General features: G+C 42.9%; 1 protein-coding gene across 2 annotated transcripts in view; it reads right to left on the bottom strand.

The window, feature by feature from the left end:
• The window catches only part of itga9 (integrin, alpha 9), a 424,393-nt gene that overhangs the window by 266,514 nt on the left and 132,282 nt on the right, over positions 1–25,597 (bottom strand). For both annotated transcript variants that reach the window (XM_080193712.1, XM_080193713.1), the window contains one exon: positions 20,516–20,673. In XM_080193712.1, coding sequence (XP_080049838.1) covers positions 20,516–20,673 — 158 coding nt within the window. The remainder of the gene's footprint in view (positions 1–20,515; positions 20,674–25,597) is intronic.

The following is a 25,597-nucleotide window of genomic DNA, read 5'->3' as shown; positions in this document are numbered from 1 at the left end:
ATTGCAGTTGGAGGTAACTTTCTTCACTGTCCACTATGCCACCAATCTTGGTGTCATCTGCAAACTTACTAACCATGCCTCCTATATTCTCATCCAAATCATTAATATAAATGACAAATTAAAGTGGACCCAGCACTGATCCCTGAGGCACACCGCTGGTTACAGGCTTCCAGTTTGAAAAATAATCCTCTCCAACCACCCTCTGGCTTTTTCAAGAAGCCAATTTTGTATCCATTTAGATACCTCACCCTGGATCCCATGAGATTTAACCTTACGCAACAACCTACCATACGGTACCTTATTAAAGGCATTGCTTAAGTCCATGTAGACGACATCAACTGCACTGCCCTCATCTACCTTTTTGGTTACCCCTTCAAAAACCTCAATCAAATTTGTGAGACATGATTTTCCACATTTACCTGCAATTTTCTCCCTAGCCTCCCACAGTGTCCTGGGATACATTTCATCAGGTCCCGGGGATTTGTCTACCTTGACGCACTTTAAAACTTCCAGCATATGTACACCCCTCAAGACATCACTATTTATTTCCCCAAGTTCCCTAACATCCATGCTTTTCTCAACAGTAAATACTGATGAGAAATAATCATTTAGGATCTCACTCTTGTGGATCCGCACATAGATGACACTGCTGATCCTTAAGAGGCTCTACTCTCTCCCTAGTTACTTCTTTGCCCTTTATGTATTTGTAGAAACTCTTTGGATTCTCCTTTGCCTAATCTGATTGACTTTGACCTGATCACTGTCTGTGGCTGAAACAGACTGCTTGAAACACGTGCAATTAGTTGTTTTTAACAAACATAAAACAAATTGCTAGTTTGCCCATTCACTGAAGGAAGCCAATTCACTGTTATTAACAGGTTTAATATTCATAATGGGATATATTTTTAGGGCCTCCTATTATAAACTGAAACAGCTCAATCTAGTCATTGGAAGTCAATATTTAGAATTTATTTTTTTGTTGCCACTTTGTGATTAGTGTCACTCTTGACTTTGACTATCAATACTTTTAGGTATTAAATCCTCCAATTCTGCTCCTTGCCTTTCACACAAGTGGTTTGGGTCTGGAATGCACTGCCTGGTAGTGTGATGGAGGTAGAGTCAACCAGGTCTTTCATAGAAATCATAGAAACCCTACTGTACAGAAAGAAGCCACTCGGCCCATTGAGTCTGCACCAACCACAATCCCACCCAGGCCCTACCGCCATATCTGTACATATTTAACCCACTAATCCTCTAACCTATGCATCTACGGTCAATTTAGCATGGCCAATCAACCTAGCCCGCACGTCTTTGGACTGTGGGGAGAAACCAAAGCACCTGGAGGAAACCCACACAGACACGAGGAGAATGTGCAAACTCCACACAGACAGTGTGGAGTTCAAGAGGGCATTAGTTGATTACTGAATAGAAACAATGTGCAGGGTATGGGGAAAAGACAGGGGAATGATATTAAGTCATATTGCTCATTTGGAGAGCAGGTACAGACACCAAGGACAAAAAGGGTTTCCTTCTGTGCCATTACAATTCTGGATTCTGTGAAATACTGCTGGAATCAAGGCCTGTCTTTTCCAGTCCTGCCAGGCGATGAGTGGCCCAATTTTCCCATTCCACCTGCAACGATGCTTGTTGCTGATGTGACCAAAAAATTCCATTCACGGTGTTCAGGAAAAAGAGGAAACAAAGGAAAGGAGACGGGCTGGTGGTATTGATTGAGGAAAACATTACAATGCTGGAGAAAGAGGATATCTTCGAGGGGTTAGAAACAGAATCCATTTGGCTTAAGCTAAAGAACAAATAAAGGTGCAGTTCAATTACTCAGTGTAGCCAGGCACAGAGGTTTAATTCCGGCCTTGGGTGACTGTGTGGAGTTTGCACATTCGCTCTGTGTCTGTATATGTTTCCTCCGGGTGCTCCGGTTTCCTTCCACAGTCCAAAGAGGTGCGGGTTAGGTGGATTGGCCAGGATAAATTGCCCCATAAGTGTCAGGGAATCATCATGATAAATATGTGGGGTTCTGGGGATGGGGCCTGGGTGGGATTGTTGATGGTGCAGACTTGAAGAAACAAATGACCTCCTTCTGCACTGTAGGGATTATGTGATAAACCTATTGACCATCAACTAATGGGAAGGATGTATAAGAACAAACTTGCAAGGAAATTAAAGAGAAATGCAAGAATTATAGAGTAGTTATAATGGGGAGCTTTAATTATCTGGATATAGACTGGGATATTAGTAGTATAAAGGGCAGAAACGGGTGAAGATTCCTATGGTGTGATCGCAAATATTTCTATAGCGCAATGAAAAAGCAGGCATTATAGGACCTGGATCTTAGGAATGAGGTGGGCCAGCTGGATCGTGTCAGTGGGAAAACATCTAGGGAACAGTGATCAGCGTATCATAAAAGTTAGGTTAACTATGGAAAAGGATAAAGAACAATTCAGGGTAAGAATAATTAATCGGGGTAAGAAAGGTTTAAGATTGAGTAAACTGGAGTCAAGTGTTGGCAAGATAAATATTACCTGAATAACGGGCTAATATCAAAGAGTTAGAATATTTTGTATTATCTGTCTTTACTCGAGGAAGATGCTACCCAAGCCATGTCAAAAATGAGGTAGTTAATACCTTAGAAGGATTTAAAATTGGTTAACAGGATATATTGGACAAGCTGCCTATACTTAAGTTGAGAAAGCACCAGGACATGATGAGATGCATCCAAGGGTACTGAGGGGAGCATTAGTAAAAATTACTATGGGACTGGCCATAATTTTTCCTTCTTTCTTATACACAGAGATGATGCCAAAGGAGTGGAGAATGGCAACTGATACACCCTTGTTAAAAAAGGCTAGAACGAGAAGTCCAGTACTGCAAGCCACAGAGTTTAATTTTTGTCATGATGTGGGTATGCCGGCGTTGGACTGGCGTAAACACAATAAAAAGTCTGACAACACCAGGTTTTAGTCCAACCTATTTATTTGATAATATTATCAAATAAATAGGTTGGACTAAAACCTGGTGTTGTCAGACTTTTTATTTAATTTTTGTGGCAGAGAATCTGCTGGAAACAATAACTCGTCACAAAATGAATAGTCACATGGATAAATGCATGCTAATTAAGGAAAGTCAACATAGGTTTCTACAGGGAAATCATGCTCAACTAACTTGGGAGTTTCTCGAAGAGGTAACAGAAAGGGTTGATGAGGGTAATGCTGTTAACGTGGTGTACATTTTGAAGATGATGTGGAGATGCTGGCATTGGACTGGGGTGGGCACAGTCAGAAGCCTCACAACATCAGGTTAAAGTACGACAGGTTTATTTGGTATCACGAGCTTTCGGAGCACTGCTCCTTCATCAGGTGAGTAGAGAGCTCCCAACTCTCCAATCATTTGATGAAGGAGTAGCGCTCCGAAAACTCATGATTCCAAATAAACTTGTTGGACTTTAACCTGGTGTTGTGAGGCTTCTTACTGTACATTCTGAAGAGCGACAACCAATTTTTCCTGCAGTTCAGCCTGATCAAACAATATATGGCTAAACCAATATTCTGCCAAGTAAGTTGAAGACTGCATCTCTTAGTTTTAAATTTTAAACATTCACTTTGTTCATCACTGATGCATCATGGCTGCTGTGTGAACCAGTACATGATGCACTGCAGAAGTTCAACAAGGTTTCTTCAACATTACTCTCCAAACCCATGATCTCTACTGCCTACAGAAACAAGGGCTGCAAATGCATGGAACCATCACTACTTGCAAGTTCTCTCCATTGCTTCATCATTGCTGGGTCAAAATCCTGGAACTCACTCCCTAACAGCAATTGTGCGCCTACACCACAAGTACCTCACCAGTTTAAGAAGTAGATTATAACCATCTTTGCAAGGGTGATTAGGGATGTGCAATAAATGTTGACCTTGACCTATCTTGATCAGTTGGGCCGATGGGCTGACAAATGGCAGATGGACTTTAATTTAGATAAATGCAACGTGATCATTTTGGTAGACTGAACCAGGGCAGGACTTACTCAGTTAATGGTAGGGCATTGGGGAGAGTTACAGAGCAAAGAGATCGAGGAGTTCAGGTCCTTAGCTCCTTGAAAATGGAATCACAGGTGGACAGAGTGGTGAAGGCGGCATTTAGCATCCTTGGTTTCATTGGTCAGAACATTGAATACAGGAGTTGGGATGTCTTGTTGAAGTTACACAAGACACTGGTAAGGCTGCACTTGGAATACCATGTACAGTTCCGATCACCCTATTATACAAAGGATATTATCAAACTAGAAAGAGTGCAGAAAAGATTTACTAGGATGCTACGGCCTTGATTGACTTATAAGGGGAAGCTGGATAGACTAGGACTTTTTTCTCTGAAGCGTAGAAAGCTGAAGGGTGACCGTATAGAGGTTTATGAAATAATGAGGTGCATATATCAGCTCGATAGTCAACATCTTTTCCCAAAGGTCAGGGAGTCTAAAACTAGATAGCATAAGTTTAAGTTGAGAGGGGAGAGATATGAAAGTATCCAAAGGGGCAATTTTTTCACACAGAGGGTGGTAAATGTCTGGAACAAGGTGCCAGCGGTGATAGTAGAGGCGGGTACAATTTTGTCTTTTAAAAAGCAGTTAGACAGTTACATGGGAAAGACGGGTATGGAGAGGTATGGGTCAAATCCTGGCAATCCGGACTAGCTGAGAGGTTTGAAAAGACAAAGGGCGCAATGGAGAAGTTGGGCTGAAGGGTCTGTCTCCATTCTGTAAATCTCTATGATCCTATGACACCAATGTTTGCATCCCATGGACCAATGAAAAAAGATTGAAGCCGTAACTAGGGAAGTGACTAGGTCAGAGAGAGCAATGGGGACTCAGGCAATACAGATGAAGGTGACAGTAATGATTGAATTGAGTTAGCTCCAGGAGTATCTTGGTAAATGGGTCACACAGTTGGGAATTTGAAAATGCTGCTGTATATGGCTTGGGAAGGTAATCACAGGGACAATCACAGAAAAAAAGTGGGGTTGGAAGGGGAAAAGGGATGTTTGGGGAAAAGGATGCAAGGAACTGTTCAGAAATAGGCTTTTCCGTGGTTGAGATTATGAGAGTAGAGAGGCCATATGAAAGAGCAATGTGATAATTGGTAGCCATGAAAGTGGGTTGGAGCGTTTATATGGAGGCAGAACAGGAGGGAAGGAACTAAGAGGAGAGGCAATGTGAGTGGAGATGGAGATTGGAATCATTACGGTCTGAGGGAGAAAATCCATGGATGAATTGCCATCCATTGTGTCTGTCAGGTTTCACATTTGTTGCTTCAGTGCATATTACCTTATATTCATTCCAATACATTTACAGCCTGTGAAGGGGTTAAATTCCCAGTTTAATGTAAGGAATTCAGCTCTCCTGGAGCATGAAGTTAGAAACATGAACCCTTTAATGTATCCCTTATTCAAATAATTTGGACACAAAGCTTGATGTGGTTGCAACATTACTACTTACATCTTCCTCATCCTTGTTAACAGTTGGGGACAACCATGTCCCATGCTTAATTCCATTAATCTGTGCCTCATAGATATAGAGGGTTTTCCAATTATCATCCTTTGCTCTCCGTCGGTAATTTTTTTTTGAATTCAGTTAGCAATTTGTTAAACTTTCATTTTAATTTTTAAGGGCCATAATTTTGGGTAAACCTTAGAACTTGGTTAAATGGAAATCAAAGTTATGTCAAATGAATTGTCCTTGCCCTCTCATTAACTGAATTCTCAAAGAAATCTTGTCCATCAAATAATTTACAATGTTCTCAAATTTTCCATTCACTTATTTGTCGTTTAGCTGTTCCGTTCCCTTTTATCTGTGTCCATCTTCGCCTGCAACTGCCTATTATAAGTATCCATGTAGGATATCTCTCTTTGTGCTACCTTTGACTACTGATTGCACAAGTACTCCTCATTAGGGCAGAGGCTATTTAGTGCAAGATGATCTAATTAGAACCAGAGCTTTGAATAACAGAAGTCTAGAGAGCAAATATTTCTTCAAAACTGTCAGAGCCAACAGGGAAATCCCATAATGGAGGTGTGCAATGGTAATGTACAAATATGTTGAGTTTTCCACTGTAGCTTCTGTTTTTGTAGAATTTGTTCCACTTAATTTAAGTAGTGCAGATCAAGACTCACTGAACATACACTGAAAGGCTTTAATTTAGCTGCAGCTGAGGACCAGACCATACACAGGTGACCTACAGGTGTGCCCACAAATGCCAAGTTCAGTGATTTCAAGTCTTCAGGTTATGTTACATAAATTGCAGGCAAATAAAGCAGCAGGGTTCCATAAATCCATTGAAAAGGTTATTATTGGCAGCACTCTGTTTCCATTTCACACGCATAAAGTGCTGTATGCGAAACATTTGGGCTGGAATGTCAGCTGAATTTCACCAACTAGTTATTCATTCAGTGAGTGAGGAAATCAATACATCAGCATCACACTCCATCACATTAATGATGGATTTTGGTGATAATGCCACTATTATACTTTGCTTGTTACTTTACTATTTACCACACAAGTCGACTTCCTGGGGTGCTGCTCAAAAGCAGTCGTGATCTGAAACGCAGCTCACCCAGCGTGGTCCCAATGCATGCCAATCATTGTTCACCTAATTCACCTCATACTAGCAGTTAGTGTCAGCAGCTCTGTAACATCATTCTAACTTGCATGCTTGAGAGCACTACATGGGTCCAAGTCTGCCAGCTCAGTCATCGCATAAGTTGCGAGAATAGCCAAAGGCAAGTCTAAAAATGTAACTTCACACAATTAATATAAGCCAAGAAAGACCTTCCTGGGCCCACATAGAGTTGTTTCTCTGCCCTAACTCTGGACAGCATCAGCTGCCAGATTCCATCCCTCCCAATTTGGTCAGACTGAACTTCGCTCAATGATTTCTCCTTGATTGGCGAGTTGGTGCAGGAATCAACTTCAAAATAATTAACTTCAGGGTGACTTTGGCCAGAATTCTCAAGTCGTTCACGCCAGCAGGGTTCTCTGCTCCCGTCGGTAGCTTACCCCCATCCATAGGTTTCTCAGTAGCGTTGGGTGGCTTCAAAGGGAAATCTCATCTTCAATGGGAAATCAGCAGCGGGACCAGAGAGTCACACTGTGAGTGAACGGCACACCGCCTCTCACCACCGAGAAACACGTGGCTGGAAGGCCAGAGAACCCCACCCTTTATCTATGCTAACACCGATTGATCAGTCCTTCTGGATGTTTACAGCATCTCCTCGGTGTTTTACAGCCCTGTCTGCATCCTCAAAATATCAGACCTCAGATTTCTAATACCAAACACCAGAAAACAAATCTGGAAGTTAATAAAGCTATTCCGTCAAATATTAAGCTTTGAATTATCTTCTAAATGCTCAAGGGACATAGGTTAAAATCCCACCATGGCAGCTGGTGGAATTTAAATTCAATTACCCACATCCCATCAAAGAATAAAGGAAGAAAACACACCTACTGATGATTGTTTGGACACTTGTATAATCATTATACAATGCTGCTACCCCACTGGTCTCCAGCCTGCTCCATTTTGCAGCCTTGTCATTACTACCATCTGTCCTTAAGCATTGAAATCTAGAACCAGCTCCACTACGTGCAGCACCCAGCTTCCCTAATTGGGCACTAAGATCCTTTCTGGCCTAATGAATGACTTTCCCATTTCAACATATCAGCAGTGCAACACAGCACCACTGTGGACCTTAAAGTGATCTCGGCACCAGGTTCTTATGGGTCAAATGTAAAGCCATTGTGCACCGAGGTAAATCCTGAGGACTGCTGGATGAAGAATCCTATAGGAGAGAGGAAGTATTTAGGTCTGTTTAGTGTGGGCACCATGCAGCAGTACAGTTATTTATATGCTTCTTAGAAAGTTTGCTACATCATGTTGGCGACTTTCATAATCTGTCAACATTGCAAGATATATTTTCAATTTGTCTCGAATGTCTTTTGCATGAACTCTCCCAAACAAAATGTATAAAGCCTGGATTCTCCTCTAAACCTCCAGTAAACACTATAATTATGTGTGAATCCTCTGGGTCCTATCAATATTTCCAGTAGAGCTGATTTACAATTACTATACAGTCCCATCAAACTTAGTTGAAGGCCACTTTGAGGAACACAGTGTTCACTGAATATAATTTGGCAAAAAATATATTTCCAGAAGTATTTTTGGAAGCATGTTTAGAAATTATTTATATTTGTGCTCTTCATAACAGGAATTCTCAAACAATAATACATCCAAATTCACAATGCCAACGGGATGTCAAAAGCTCAGCACTTGCATTGCAAAGATGCACAGCTCACAACGCAACAATGGTCTGATAAATACTGCTCAACCTATATCTCAAATGGCAGATACCTGTCATGGTCACTCTGCTACCATCATGTATGTTGAGTGTCTTGATGTAGAACTCTCTATGCTATCCATGTTAAGCAAGATATGGAGGATGACAAGGGTTGAACGCAGTTATATCAGGTGTATTACTACCAACAACTATATACTGCTCTCCACAGACCATGATTAAGACTGGTCCCTAACAGTTGGATAGGTTGATTACTTGACTATATGCCTGACTCATGGGCAGTGATTTTACCTTCTCGCCCCACCAGCCAATGGGCCCATTATTGCCATCTGCGGGAATGACAGCAGAAGATTCGGCGAAACCTTAGAAGTTGCAGATCTCACAATCCACTGGCAAAATGGCAACGTCCAACTTCCACACCCCTCATGGGCATGAGCCTGATTTAAATACATTTCAATAAATTCTAATATTAACTCACGCCCTCACCGTATATTGACTCCCCACCGAATATACAAATCACGCCAACATGATGTCACGTCAGTGCAGATTACAACAGGTTCACCCAGATTTGGTGGGGATTCCTCCCAGGGCCACAAAGATTATAGAGTCATAGAGGTTTACAGCATGGAAACAGGTCTTTCGGCCCAACTTGTCCACACCACCCCTTTTGTTAACCCCTAAGCTAGTCCCAATTGCCCACGTTTGGCCCATATCCCTCTATACCCATCTTACCCATGTAAATGTCTAAATGCTTTTTAAAAGACAACATTATAAGAACATAAGAAATAGGAGCAGGAGTAGGCCATCTAGCCCTTCGAGCCTGCCCCGCCATTCAATAAGATCATGGCTGATCTGTCGTGGCTCAGTTCCACATTCCCACCCTCTCCCCATAACCCTTAATCCCCTCTCTTACCAAAAACCCATCAACCCGCGTCTTAAAAATATTTAGCGAGGCAGCCTCCACCACTTCAACGGGCAGAGAATTCCAGAGATTCACCACCCTTGGAGTGAAGAAGTTCTTCCTCAACTCCGTTCTAAACCGCCCCCCCTTTATCTTGAGGCTGTGCCCTCTAGTCCTACTGTCCTTTCTGAGCGGGAAGAGCCTCTCCACCTCTATCCTATCCATCCCATTCATCATCTTATATGTCTCAATGAGATCTCCCCTCATTCTTCTAAACTCTAACAAGTACAAGCCTAGTTTATTCAGCCTCTCCTCATAGCTCAACCCCTTCAACTCCGGTATCAGCCTAGTAAACCTCCTCTGCACTCCTTCCAAGGCCAAAATATCCTTGTGTAAGTGCGGCGACCAAAACTGCACACAGTACTCCAGCTGTGGCCTCACCAATGCCCTATACAGCTGCAGCAAGACCTCCCTACTTATCTCTACACTACCTCAGGCAGCTTGTTCCAGACACTCAGCACCCTCTGTGTGAAAAAATTGTCCCTCTGGACCCTATGGTGTCACTCCCCACTCATCTTAAACCTATGCCTCTAGTTTTAGACTGCCCTATCTTTGGGAAAAGATATTGATTACCGAGCTGATCTATGTCCCTCATTATTTTATAGACCTCTATAAGATCATCCCTAAGCCTCCTATGCTCCAGAGAAAGAAGTCCTTGTCTATCCAGCCTCTCCTTATAACTCAAACCATCAAGTCCCAGGAGCATCCTAATAAATCTTCTCTGCACTCTTTCTAGTTTAATAATATCATTTCTATGATAGGGTGACCAGAACTGTACTCGGTATTCCAAGTATGGCCTTACCAATATCTTGTACAACTTCAACAAGACATCCCAACTCCGGTATTCAATGTTCTGACCAATGAAACCAAGCATGCCAAATGCCTTCTCCACCACTCTGTTCACCTGTGACTCCACTTTCGAGGAGATATGAACCTGTACCCCTAGAACTCTTTGTTCTATAATTCTCCCCAATGCCCTACCATTAACTGAGTAAGCACTGCTCTGGTTCGATTGACCAAAATGCATCACCTCACATTATCTAAATTAGAGCCAATCTGCCATTCGTCTCACCACTGGCTCAATTGATCAAGATCCCGTTGCAATCCTAGATAGCCTTCTTCACTGTACACTATGCTACTAATCTTGGTGTCATCTGCAATCATTAATATAAATGGCGTAATGGTAAGTAAAGTATAATCCACCAGGGATGGGGAAATGGCCAAGCGGTGGCCTGGCAATGCCCCCTAGCTCAAGTTGGCGCTGCCAGGGTTGTACCATGCATATGCCAATCTGGCAGTTCCAGCCTGTGTCGGGGAACGTGCCAAGGCAGCAGATCCCAGTGGAGACAAAGGGGAGTGCTCCAATCAGGGAGGCCGGGTCGGTAGGGCCCTCTGAGCCCTCCATGGTGGGGCACAGTAACTTTTTGCTTTGATCAGGGGGCCCTGTTTCTCAGCATAGCCAGGCTTTGCTGATGTGTTTAGCCCTCTCACGCCCTCTCCCCCCTCACATCACGGTGTGAATCATGCCCATCTGTATTTCTGTGGCAAGATCTGGAGAGAAATGTGCCATTTTTCTCACTGGAACCAACATGCCATCATTTTTTCTAGTAACATTCTTCAGTAAGGAATAGAAAACAAAGTTGTGGTGCGTGGGTGTTTTTCAGCGGGGTGGGGATGGAGATAGACAATGGCATTCCCCCTGGATTCAGGTCTTAAGAGTACAGTGAAAAATTCTCAAACTTGCAGATGACACAAAACCAGTTTAGTAAAACTAGTGAGGAAGAAAGTAACGTATGTCAAGAGGACATTGAGAAATTGATAAAATAGACAAACATAAAGCAATGTAATTTGATGTGGAAGAGGTATGATATAATACATTTAGGAGAATGACAGTACAAGCGAAACGGAACAATGCTAAAGAGACAGGTGCTATATGTGAGTAATCTGTAACAACTTGCATTTACGTAGTACTTGTCACGATCACCAAACATCCCAAAGCACTTTCCAAGACATATAATCCATAAAAAGATCAAGAACAAGAGGGCACAGCTTCAAAGTGATTTGCAAAAGAAGCAAATGTAACATGAGAAAAAAACTTTTTCACACAGCAACTGGTCCAGGTGTGAAATGCACTGCCTGGAGGTATGGTGGAGGCAGGTTCATTCAGCGCATTCAAGAGGGCATTAGATGATTACTTGAATACAAACAATATCCGGGGGTATGGGGTAAAGGCAGGGGAATGGCACTACACCATGATGCACGGTTGGGCAATCAGTGCAGATCCAGTGGGTCAAATGACCTCCTTCTGCACTGTAACAATTTTGTGAAATGTACTGGGAGTACAGAGAAGGCTGATACCGGAGGTGAGGGGGTTAGCTTATGAGGAGAGATTAAATAGACTGGGCCTGTACTCGTCGGAGTTTAGAAGGCTGAGGGGGGATCTTACAAGATAATGAAGGGGCTAGATTAGGGTAGAGGTAGAGAGATTCTTTCCACTTAGAAAGGAAAACAGAACTAGAGGGCACAGCCTCAAAATAAGTGGGGGGGGGGGGGCACAGTTTAGAACGGAGTTGAGGAGGAACTTCTTCACCCAGAGGGTGGTGAATCTCTGGAATTCTCTGCCCATTGAAGTGGTGGAGGCTACCTCGTTGAATATATTTAAGTCACGGGTAGATAGATTTCTGATAGACAAGGGAATTAAGGGTTATGGGGAAAAAGCAGGAAAGTATTCACTGTTGTCATGTTAGAAACACAGGGCTAATTTTTTACACAGCAAACTCCCATAAGCAGCAATGTGATAATGACCAGATAATCCGTTTTTGTGTCTAAATTGAGTGACAAAGATTGGTCAGGTACCAAGAATAACTTGTCTGCTCATCTTTGAAATGTACCACAGAGTCTTTTACATGCATTTGAGCAGGTAGATGGGGCCAGGCTTTTAACATCTTACCCAAAGCATAGCACTTCCAACAATGTAGCACTCCCTCAGTGCTGCACTTGAGGGTTAGCCTTGCCTTTTGCACTCAAGTCCTGAACTGAGTCTTGAACCCAGAGGCAAAAGTACTGCCAACTGAGCCACTGTCACCACTCAAGCCTTTGGATCCTAGTTTTTCGAAATATAAGAGGCAGGAAGTTGTGCTAAGCCAAGATAAAACAGCAGTTTGCCCAAGCTGGAGTACTGTGTCCAATTCTGGGCACTACACTTTAGAAGGGGTGTGGAGTCTCTGGAGAGGGATCAGCAAAGGATTACTAGAAAGTTCCAGGCAAGAGAGATTAGAGTTACATGGATAGATTGGAAAAAGTGGGGTTTATCTTCCTTAGAGCAGAGGAGATTTTCCAGGGATGTTTAAGAGACTGAAGGGTTTACAGAAGGGTAGATAAAGCAAAATTATTTCCAATGGATAGAGGGTCAAAAGTCATTGGGCTTTTTTTAAGGTGGATCAGCAAAAGAACTTGAGGTGACATTCGGAAAAATGTTTTTTGCGCAGCGAGTGGTTAAGATTTGGGCTGCACTGCCAAACAGATTCCATAGAAGCTTCCAGAAAGTAACTGAGCAAGTGGGACTAATTGAATTATTTGTCAAAAAAAACGGTGCAAACCTACAGGGCCACATGACTTCCTTCTGTGTCAAGCTATTGTAGGATTCTATGATTTATCCCTTTTAGAAGTCATTATTCAATTTTCAGACAATAAATTCCACATCACAACAATTCTCTGCATAAAATAAATCTCATCTCCCATTTGGTTCTATCTTCAATTAATTTAAATCTGTGTCCTCTGGTTACTAATGCTTCTGATGTGGAGATACCGGCGTTGGACTGGGGTAAATACAGTAAGAGGTCTGACAAAACTTAAACTTAACACCAGGACTTAAACCTGGTGTTGTCAGACTTCTTACTAATGCTTCCGCCTGTGGAAACAATTTCTCATTTACTCTTTCAAAACCGGTCATCCAAAACTCTGCTGCTATTGCTCTGTTCCTGATTTAAATCCTGCTCACTTATCACCTTGGTATGTTTAGCAAGCTCCAGCACTCCCTCTACATTTTCCCATCCAGTTGCAAGTGCATTGATGGGCTTTCAGAATAGCGGGCAGGACCAGATCCGGGATTCTCTGACACATACACCTTCCTTAACACCGGAAGGAGGGTGTAGCTGCAATGCTGCCTGAACTTTGCCAAAGTGGGCATTTCAGAAATTCTGCAATTTTGGTGCAGACGGGTGGATTTTGGTAGACAATATGAATCACGATAGCATACGAATCCCATAAATCATGGTTTCGAGCATGAACCATATGAACTTTATAAAAGGTCCTGCACATGTCATTACATGATGCTGTAGCATATATCTGGTTTTACGAGCCAATAACTGATCAGGGTGTTTTGCTTTGAAAAGATAAGTGATCATTAAATAATGTGGTTACCAGTGATACTACTGACAACTGGCAAGTGGTCAAGAGAAAGAAGAGCAATGTAAAAGTAGGGTGCGATGGCTATCCACTGCATTCTACGTTATACAATGTTGAAAGGCTCGTCCAGTTTAGAATCCTGATCTGATTCTGTGAAAAGTCCACTGCTTTCCAAAGTTCAGCCCAGCCAACTGTTTGGCTGATTCAAAGCTTTGAGAAATGGTTGAGCTTGTGGCTATCTTTAAAAGCTCTGGTAGATTCTGCACAGATGTGTTTACTTACAAGCTCGTTCAGGAAAACTTAATTACAAATACTTGGCTTTTCAAAGCACTCATGGGTTCTGCCTAGGAGGTTTTTTTTAAAACACAGCAGTCTCAAGGAATGCGAGATTATTAATTCTGACAGAATTATGGGCTTCTAAATAAAATAATGGTTCTTTCAGTGCCTGTCCAAGAAATCTTTGTTCATTTTGACAAACGTATCATAGAATCATAGAAACCCTACAGTCCAGAAAGAGGCCATTCGGCCCATCGAGTCTGCACTGACCACAATCCCAACCAGGCTCTACCCCCATATCCTTACATATTTTACCCACTAATCCCTCTAACCAAGCATCTCAGGACACTAAAGGGCAATTTTAGCATGGCCATTCAACCTAACACAGCCTCAAGATAAAGGGGAGGCGGTTTAGAACGGAGTTGAGGAGGAACTTCTTCACTCAAAGGGTGGTGAATCTCTGGAATTCTCTGCCCGTTGAAGTGGTGGAGGCTGCCTCGCTAAATATTTTTAAGAAGCGGGTTGATGGGTTCTTGATAAGAGAGGGAATTAAGGGTTATGGGGAGAGGGCGGGAAAGTGGAACTGAGCCACAACAGATCAGCCATGATCTTATTGAATGGCGGGGCAGGCTCGAAGGGCTAGATGGCCTACTCCTGCTCCTATTTCTTATGTTCTTATGTAAACCGGAGCACCTGGAAGAAACCCACATAGACATGAGGAGAATGTGCAAACTCCACACACACACACACACACACACACACACACACACACACACACACACACACACACACACACACACACACACACACACACAGTGACCCAAGCTGGGAATCTTTTTCCGTAAACTCCCATGTTATTATAGAGCTCATGAGTTCCATAAATGCTTTGGAAGTAGTTCCAGGCTAAAACCTGAAATGGATGGATTGTCTTGTGAGGAAATATTAGGCTTGTATCCACTGGAGTTTAGAAGAGTAAGATGCGATTTGATTGAAATATACAAGTTTCTGACAGGGCAGATGTGGAGAGGATATTTCCTCTTGTGGGAGAATCTAGAACTAAGTGTCATTATTTAAAAATAATGGGTCGCCCATTTATAACAGATGAGGCAAAATGGTTTTACTCACAAGGCATGAGTCTCTGGAACTCTGTTCCTGAAAAGGTGGTGGAAGCAGAGGTTTTGTATATTTTTAAAGCGGTGGTGTTTGGATTCTTGATAAGCAAGGGGATGATAGGTACAGATGCAAATTTGAAGTTATTAACACATCAGTCATGCTCTTATTAAATGGCAGGATAAGCTCAAGGGGACTAAATGGCCTACTCCTGCTCCTTGTTCATTTGCTTGTATATTGGTACCTTGTGTGTAGGTATGCGGGAGTTGTGGGAGGGGATGGGCCATGGGTAAGAGAGTAAAGGGGAATGAAATGCAGAGAATGAAGGGATATGGGGCAAGGGGTAGGGGAACCTCACATTAACCTGCAGAACTAATGTTTCTGAGAACAAAGGTATGTCTTGTAATGTGGTCCCCTTCACATTGACTTGCCTCCAGCCCTACCTCCGCCAGATAAAAATCCTGGCAGCTTGCACACCCTAGTAGAAGGCAGGATTGGGACACTGGGAAATTTCTTGGCTCCAGATTCCCGCATCATCATGAAAACCCATTCCATTGACTTCAAATGTTTTGCCTACAAATACAAATCTCTTCATAGTCTTGGCAACATCTTCTCTGCATCAACATGCTTACACTTGTCTTGAGCAACACACAATTAATACAGAATTCAAAGCAACATTCAGCCCTTTGTACTACATTCAGAATAATGATCTGCACAGAGGAGTCCAAGTTTTAAATAAGGGCTTCCCAATCCTGCTTCATTGAAACCAGAGGCCATCCTCACCAGACAGCTCTACATATCTAAACTTTAAGTTGCACCAGTTTGCACGAACAAGGATCAAAAGAAAGAGCTTGCATAAATATACACAATCTTGGGGCTTTCCTGCGGTCTCACAGTCAATGAAGTACTTTTTGAACTATAGCCACTGTTGCGACGTGGGAAGTTAGCAGCTTATTTGCAAGTAGCAAGGTCACATAAAAAGCAATGAGATTACGGACCATGTAATCTGCTTAAGTAATGTTAGCTGAAGACAAAATATTAGGCCAGACACCTTGGTTTAATATCCTATCCCAAAACAGGTGAACAAGAATAGTACAGCATTCCCCCAGCACTGCACTAAAGTGGCAGACCAGTTACATGCTCACGTTTTTGTATTGACACGTGAACATACAATCGTCTGATTTGGACACAGGCACAAGGCTATTTCCTAGACTTCCTTGAGATGGATTTGGATTCATTACTGAATGATCTGATGATAGTAGAAAGAATAAGGGGAGTAAAATCACAATCACAAAACTGTTGCACCACAGAAGGAGATCATTTGGCCCATTGTGTCTGCACTGACTCTCCAAATGAGTATTATGACTTAGTGCCATTCCCCTGCCTATTCAAATAATCAGATCAAATAATCACATCTCCCTCTTAGACTTTTCTGTCCAGGGAAAACAGTCCCAACCTCTCCAATATATCTTCATAACTGAAATTTCTCATCCCTGGAACATTCTTGTAAATCTCTTCTGCACCCTCTCCTATGTGTTCACATCCTTTGTATGGTGTGGCGCCCAACTTTAATTAGTACAATATTAAACGTGGTACAGGAACAGACAGACCTAGGGGTGTTTGTACACAAATCTTTGAAGGTAGCTGAAAAAGATGTTATGGCTGTTGCAAAAGTACATAGGATCCTAGTTTTATGAATAGAAGTAGCAAGGAAGTTATGCTAAACTTTCATGAAACACCTTAGTTTGAGTAGTGTGTTCAATTCTGTGCACATCGAGACGGAGGAAAAGAGAGATTAACGACAGGCTATCTGGGATGAGGAAATTCAGTTCTGTTTGTCACTAGCAAGGTTGGGGTCATCCTCCTTAGCACAGGGAAAATTAAGAGGGTATTTGATAGAGATGCTCAAAATAATGGTTCAATAGAGTAAATGAAGAGAAATTGTTTCCATTAGTAGGAGTGTCAGTAACCAGGGGATAGAGATTGACAAAGTTTAAAGTTTATTTATTAGTGTCACAGGTAGGCTTACATTAACACTGCAATGAAGTAACTGTGAAAATCCCCTAGTCGCCACACTCCAGTGCCTGTTCGGGTACACTGAGAAGAATCGAAAGGCATCATGAGACAATAGATTTTTAGACAGGGAGCTGTTGTGGTCTGAAAAGCATTGCCCGAAAGGGTAGTGGAAGCAGAACAAGTAGTCACATTAAAAAGAGAATTGGATGAATTCTTGAAGGGAAAGTACCTCAATGACTTTGGAGAACCAGCAGGGGAATATGATTAGATTCCTCAACAATGACTGGCATAGACATGATGGGCTGAAGGACTTCCTTCTCCACTGTATCATTCTATTAAAAGACTACAACCAGCTTTTATATAGTTCCTTTAACACAGGAGAATATTCTAAGTTGCACAGGAAAAAAAATTGATGCTTAGCTCAAGAAGGAAAAGTCAGAAATAAAAACTGAAAATGCCAGAAACCTTCAGCAGGTCACACAGTATCTCTGGAGAGAAAAAGTGTTAACTTACAGGTCAATGGTCTTCATACAAACTGTTGGGATAGGTGACCAAAATCTTAGTCAAAGAGGTAGGTCTTAAGAAATAAAATGAATGGTAGAGCAGTGGGGAGTTTTAGGAAGGGAATTCCAGAACTTTGGGTCAAAGAACAACAAAGAACAAAGAACAGAACAGCACAGGAAACAGGCCCTTCGGCCCTCCAAGCCTGGGCTGTGCATTGGTCCAACTAGACCATTCGTTTATATCCCTCTATTCCCAGGCTGCTCATGTGACTATCCAGGTAATTCTTAAACGATGCCAGCGTGTCTGCCTCCACCACCCTACTTGGCAGCGCATTCCAGGCCCCCACCACCCTCTGCGTAAAAAACGTCTAAGCAGCTGAAGCCACAGCCACTTTAAACCCACCGTAAGGACTTCGGCAGTGGATGAATTAAGTTGACGCAGAAATGGGTGTTAACATGGACATGGCAGCAGTCAGTCTTGGTGACGGACAGGATATGAAGTCAGCAGCTCTGCTTATGGTCAATAGGAATGCCAAAGTTGTGAACAGCCTTATTCGAGCTGACAATGTCCAGGAAGAGGAATTGTATCAATGGCTAGGCACCGGAGTTTATGGTGGGATTCAAAATGAATGGCTTTGCAGATTCGTTTTCCAGAGAAAACTTTGTGGAAATGGGCTGAGAAGCCTTTGACAGAGTTTGACTGCCTAGAGTGGACAGGACAACAAAGGTGAGGTGCTGCTAACTGATGGTTTGGTTAACAGCATAAAAGGTGGCAGAGAGTTTGAAAGGGATTAAAAAGGGTCATAGCCAATAAGGATATAATTTATGACAGTGATTTAGGTTGTTTCACTTCTGTGGAGGTGGAGGAAACCTGACTTGAGGGAGTCAAACATGGAGATTCATGAAAGAGGGGCGCAGATTTTGGGGCACAGACAATACTTGAACATAAGAGCAGAAATGAGTTTGGAGAGAATTGCAAGGACAGAAGGTCTGGGAGATCCAAAAGAACTAGAAATAAGAGTCATGTCTTCAAGATGAAGGAATAAAGCACCTGTAGGGTGGGATTTTCCAGCCATGTAAATCCCAAGACTGAACACAGAGCCCTACAGTGCAGAACCAGGCCCTTTGGTCCACTGAGTCTGCACCGACCACAACCCCACCCAGGCCCCTATACATTTACCCACTAATCCCTCTAACCTACACATCCCAGGACACTAAGGGGCAATTTTAGCATGGCCAATCAACCTAACCCACACATCTTTGGACTGTGGGAGGAAATCGGAGCACCCAGAGGAAACCCACGCAGACACGAGGAGAATGTGCAAACTCCACACAGACAGTGACCAAGCCGGGGATCGAACCCAGGTCCCTGGAGCTGTGAAGCAGCAGTGCTAACCACTGTGCCACCCAATTACCACCTGAAAATTACAACCCGAGGTCAACGGACCTTTACATTCACCAACTGCAGTGATTCCCGTGATGGGATGAGAAAATTCTGCCCATGGCGTTTTGTGGAAATTCTTTACCTATGTGCACCTACAGTCTAATACACATCTTGTCCACAGTAATACCGATTCAGCAACCAATGTTTTATCAACAACGGAGAAATAATGGGCAACAGGACAAAAGTAACTCAAGATGCCTGCCTGCAATTTCTCCCTTCAATGGTACTGACACGAGGTGGAAAAATATTCACTTGGGCCAAAAATGTCTTCTTGAGTTTCCTGCTACAATTCAGTTGTTATTTATAAATTCACATTAAAGATATGCAAAAATAAAATGGGACCAATGCAGGAAATTGTTAATAGTTCTTACAGGATGCCAGGCTGTAGAAACACATCCATGAAAGTTAGATGTCTAACCAAGATATGGTTAGATTTAATAGAGATGCAATGGAAAAGAATCAAAACAGTGGCCACTTAGAGACATCCGGGCTTAATCGGTTATCAAAGGACAACAGACTAACATGATTCATGGCTTTATGACAATAAAAAGAATTTTAAAAGATTGCTATGTAAATAGAAGAGCAGGTGGCCTCGGAAGACCTTTCGAACAAGTAGAAATAAAATTGGCCACAGCTGCAGAAGGTTTGTGAGGTGAAAACAGCTGATCCAAAAGAACTAGAAATAAGAAATACAGGTCATGTCTTCAAGATAAAGGAATGAAGCACTTGTAGGGTGGGATTTTCCAGCCATGTACATCCCAAGACGGAACACAGATCCCTACAGTGCAGAAACAGGGCCTTTGGCCCATCGAGTCTGCACCGACCACAATCCCGACCAGGTCCTACACATTTACCTGCTAATCCCTCTAACCTACGAATCCCAGGACACTAAGGGGCAATTTTAGCATGAATTCGCTTGTGCAATTCAGTGCAATTTTAGCACTGTAGAAGAACAATCTGTTCTCAGACAGGCTCACGGCTACAACTGTGGCAAGTCTCACATTCGTGGCCATGGGTGTGCCAGAGACATTAAGAATGTAATATTGCTGTGAGGAGTTGGCACCCCTGTCTGCACCTCCATTCATCAGCCAAGTTTGACCTCAGCAATTGACGTCTTTAATTGGTTCTTTATGGAACATTTCAAAGCCTTAATTGGTTACCCACAGTTCATGGGTAGGTAGCCATGCCCCGATGCACACTACCCAGTGAGTTCACATGTATTCCAACCGTTCATTTCCACAATAGTAGAATCAAGACAGGAAACTGGCATTTCGGCCAGTGCTGAGAAATCCAGCTCCAGCCCAGCCTCTGCGCCGTTTAAAAATTCAGCCTCCTGTTTCACAAAACCCGATCCTTATTTGCACCAGTAAAGGAAAACGAAAGTGCGATTTGCAAAATGATCCTTAAAGACAGAATTCACCTGATGAAGTAAGTTGGTAGACTGACCTTGACGAAGACAAAGTAGTGCCTGCAGCTCTCCTTGCTGGAGGACAGCTCAATTTTCTCCATGACTTGGCTCACTGGATCATTGGCATAAATGTAAACCCTGGCCTGCAGACCTTTCCTTTTCTTCACCGCATCTGCCGTCAGGTTGTAAATCAATTCTGCAACCAACCATCGAATTCAGTATTAGTCAGTGGAGTGACTGCAGCATATGTGCCTCAACAGCAGTCCGGGATTCAGAGGGGAACGAAACAAGGACAATCTAGTTACGCAGGAACATCAAAGTTAATAAGATTCTGCTGACAAGTGGAATTAGCACCTGTTTGCAATAATATAGAATAAAAAAGTCACACAGCGAATTCAATATTTGCAATGTGTTTAGACAGATACGCAGATGCAGCTCGTATTTTATTCACAACCTTTTTTCTTCTAGTATTCACCACACAGTGAAAAATACCATTCACTGGCTTTTATTCCTGCAGTCAATTCATAGTCAGGGGTTTGAACCAAGCTTGGAGGATGGGTAAGGATATGTCGGATACAGAGTTTAAACAGCACATGGATTTCAGAACAAACATCATCAAAATATTGCACAGATTAAAATTCCCACAGACCTAATATAAGTGATAGCTGCAGGAAGGAAAAAAGAACAAAGTAGGAAACACGAGAGAAACACACTCAAAGATAAACTGAAAGAGAAAGGATCAACAAGATAGATTAGGGGTTGAATTTTATTGGCCCTGTAAAGTAAACAGGGGATAGGGCTGGAAAATGCTGCCAGCTACTCAAAAGTGCATTGACTTTGGCAGGAGTGGAAAATCCCGCTCGCTGAAAATTCCACCCTACAAGTCAAGTAGGTGACAACTAAGGTGATGGAACAGAGAGAGTAACAGAAAAGACAAGAGGAAGAGGAAACCAGAGAAAGGAAAACAAAACTGGCTGAGAGACTGAGGGACAAGGGGAGTGAGGAGTGGGGGGGAAGGGGAGGGGGAGAGAGAGAGGGCTGTTGAGAAGCTGGAATCTTGTCTGGAAGACAGGGAAAGATAGATAGTGAGAGATTGTCACTAAGTCACCAACCAAACTAAATGCAAACACAATGGCTAATCCAAATGGGCTTCAATATCACAACCTCATGAATTACGTAGGGGGAAGGAGACCAGTCCATAATAATTCATTTTAATTTCTTTACAGTAAAAGAACATTTACAAAACGCAAAGGAAATTCAATGCATCAAACTGCGTCTGTCTTAGGAGTGGATTACTATGCAGCGACTTTATGATATTGGGGCAGATTTTCTCTTTGTGCTAATTCCATGTTATGAGATTTTGACCAGTGTATTGGTTGTTCTTTTACGTTACCCTTCTGAAGTGTTGCATATTTTGTATGATACATGTTAGTCAATCAGGAGTGAATGGAAAGTCAAGGAGTGCTTGTTCTAACTGTTGTAAGAAATATAATGCTGGTAACATGGATAAGTGGGACCGAGTGTGTAGGTTTCTCTTTTATTCATGTGACTGGGGAAGCAGGTACAGTTAAATGTTGAGTTTAACAGTTCATTCAACAGCTTAGTTGATGCAATGTGGGCAGTATGCTACATAGGAGAGGTGGGTCTGTAAAATTCTTCAGATGGCCTTCCCTTCAGGGTCCTGGCCACTCTGACTCTGCAGTTTTCCATCAGATGGGCTGTGTCTAGGCTGGCCTGCCCTTGTCCCCATTCAGAACCTTAAGTGGCCAATTAATGACCAGCAGGCTCAATTTCCAGGTTGGCAAGAGAAGCAAACAAGCAGTAGGAAACCTAACAGATGAAGTGCTGAGGCCTCAGTCAGGAAATGGGAGGGGGGGGGGGTGTTAGGGGCACCTACAGACTCCTTACAACCTTTAGTGCCCACCCTACCCCACCCCTCCAGAAGGTCTCGCCCACTTGGATGCTCCCTCCTCTGCCTGAGACCCCCACAATGAGCAATTAGTTCTGGACCTCCGGAACTTAGAATCCGGACACTGCTTCCTGTTCACTGCAGCTTCTGGCGCTGCTGGGCCAAGAAAACGGCCAGCCAATCAGATTGACTGGCAGGTCTCCAAAGCAAGACTTTCCCCCTCGACTGAGGGGCAAAGTCCCATCTCCAGCCAACTAACGCCTGTCAGAGGGTGACACGGCTGCGGGACAGATAGTATCAGCAATGAAGCATTCTCCTCAGATAGGAAAAGGGGAACCCGTCATCGTAAAAATCTACGCCGATGAGAGAAAACAAACTAGAAATCTAAAAACGGATGGCAAGGCTGGAGCCAGGCCTTTCAGGAGCGAAATTAGGAAACGCCTCTGAAAGGGTGGAAGTAGTATACTCGGAACTTTCTTCTGCAAAAGGCCGCTGGCGTTTGGTCAATGATTTCCATCAACCAAAGGTTTTGTTGGAAAATGAGTCAAAAGTGGGTGTATGGTTTTAGATCACAGACCAACCATGATTTCACCAAATTGAAGAACAGGCTCAATGGCCTACTTGTGTTCCTCTGTTCCATTTTTGTAAAAGGGTGAGCAGTGCCCTTGTGGAGCTAACTGGTAGGGTCAAGCAACTCTCTCCATGCTGTCCTGGTTCAGTCATTTCCTCAGATTGACGGTTTTAAGGTAAGCAAAGGGGAGGATAGTAAAATTACAGTTTTCAGTGAATGAAAAGTCTAATGGGCGGCACGGTAGCACAGTGGTTAGCACTGCTGCTTCACAGCTCCAGCGTCCTGGGTTCGATTCCCGGCTTGGGTCACTGTCTGTGTGGAGTTTGCACATTCTCCTCGTGTCTGCGTGGGTTTACTCCGGTTTCCTCCCACAGTCCAAAGATGTGCAGGTTAGGTTGATTGGCCATGCTAAGAAATTGCCCCTTAGTGTCCAGGGATGCGTAGGTTAGGGGGATTAATGTAGGGATATGGTGGTAGGGCCTGGGTGGGATTGTGTTCGGTGCAAACTCGGTGGGCTTGTTTCTGCTCTATAGGGTTCTATGATCTAATTTATCCATTATTTTGTCCCAATCAGAATTCCTCTAATTTAACAGGGTTGTGTTTTGATTTTCTATCAACCACCTTTACATTCCAGCTATTTCCTGCTACATGTTTCTGATGAAGAGGAAGGGGCATTCCTGAGCTAGCAGGCCAGAACTCTCCATTCACCTGACGAAGAGGGAGTCCCCTCGAAAGCTTGTGCGTTTACTATCAAATAAATCGGTTGGACTAAAACCTGGTGTTGTCAGACTTTTTACTGTGTTTACCCCAGTCCAACGCCGGCACATCCACATCATAGCAGAGCTGCACAGGTACTACACCAAGATAAAGGTCATTCCTCCAGACAGGAGCTCAATTACAAATGTTTCTAATTTGTGTCCGAGTGTAATTTATTTAATAGCCATTAAAGGACAGGTAATTATGATGAATTGGGACATGGGGGTTGGGAGTGATGGTGAAGAGAAGGCCTTTTTATACCGTTCTTCAGCTGCTACATGGCTATTGGCTGCTTATTGCCCCTCCCCCACATCCCTGCCAGCATAAAGCTCTATTCTTCCTCTAACAGAGGATTCTTCATTCTTGCTAGCAATTCCAAGTGGCCAGACTCTCTGCTTGAATTCCTGTGGCAAAGAGTGTAGGGGATTACCTCTGATTTCTTGCACTTAATTTTTTTGAATCAGTCATGGCACACATATTCTGGAGACTGTTTATGGACAGCAGTTAAACGGTCAGTTTTGCAACACATCTGAGTGTCAGTGATTGATGATCAACCTCTTTATATATCAAAGAAATCAGATAGATAGAAATCGTGCAGAGCAAGGCTATTCAACACGTCATGTCTTTGACGGTACTGGTTCTTCAGCTGTAGTTGCCCTGTACATGAGATCAGCCCGGGAAAAAATAAGTGAAAATAGCCAAAATATGAAAGCTAGGATATTTCAAACTGGATGGTCATTGTTTAGCTCTGGGCATCCCAGCAGGAAGGCGATGAACGATGACAGGAGAAGTTGAGTCTTGTTTCTGTATATGATTAAAAAGTGGGTGTCAAAGTCAGAGAATGTTGCAGTTTCAAGAGAACACCAAATCAAGAGAATTAGGCACCTAGATAAGGATGCAGCTGCTGAGATACCTACAAACCAAAGTAACTGATAACACTGAAATATCCGCCGCTAAAACCTGGCTACGAGCTGGGCCTGACAAATAGATAAATACTCCAGGCTGCACAGGGTCTGTAAAAAGAACGAGGAGATTGGAAAAGGAAGAAGCAATGCCACACTGATAAAAAAATGCTGAGGTTGCTTGAATAAAAGGAGTTATCAGTGAAGGTGAGACACAATAGAGACTCTCCGACAGGAACTGAGGAATAAAAAACTAACGTAAGATTTTTCTGAGTTATTTACAGACCTGTTGATAGAGTGTTGAAATGGTGGAATATACACACACAAAGATCTGTGAAGCAATTGTGGCAAAAGCAGTATGATTATAATGGAATACTTTAACCATCAAGTAGACTGAAAGAGGCAGAATATCTCAGGTCACAAATGCAGTGAGTCTCTTGTGTGTTTCAGACAGTTTAACTGGGAAGTCAGGCCCAATATTAACTCAGGTGTACTGGGAATGCGGTGCTGCAAAGGAAACCCGGATAGACATTCAGTGTGTCTCCCTTTCACATTTTAACACAGCCATCTCAGCAGCATTTGACTTCCAGCTTTGGCATTGATTGTTCACAGCGTATGTGCTGAGATTAGCACGGTGCAATCTCAACTCCTATGTTTAAAATGTAAATGGAAAGGAAGAATATGGAGTTGGAAACAGAGAGCAGGCATGGTGCGACAATGGATTCAGTATATGCAAAGGTCGTATCCCATTTAATGATGCTCTTTTAAGGTATTGCTGAGGCTTGTGAGAAGCCAGAGAGGGGACATTTATCCAATAATGGGGAGAAGAAAATGGTTGTGGCCACAATGGAAGTGTGAGAAAGAAGTCAGCAACAGAGGTATTTTGCTTTTTTCCTGAAATCAGCACAGGGAGGAATTTTACAGCCTAACCAAGTCCAAAAAAGTGAGTACACTGGTCTATATCATCCTGTGTGCATCAGCC

The sequence above is a fragment of the Carcharhinus amblyrhynchos genome, chromosome 8 (genome assembly GCF_965287045.1).
Source record: "Carcharhinus amblyrhynchos chromosome 8, sCarAmb.v2.hapA, whole genome shotgun sequence".
Taxonomy (NCBI): domain Eukaryota; kingdom Metazoa; phylum Chordata; class Chondrichthyes; order Carcharhiniformes; family Carcharhinidae; genus Carcharhinus; species Carcharhinus amblyrhynchos.
Note: the sequence above shows the minus strand (reverse complement) of the source record. Positions and strands in the feature narration are given on the sequence as shown.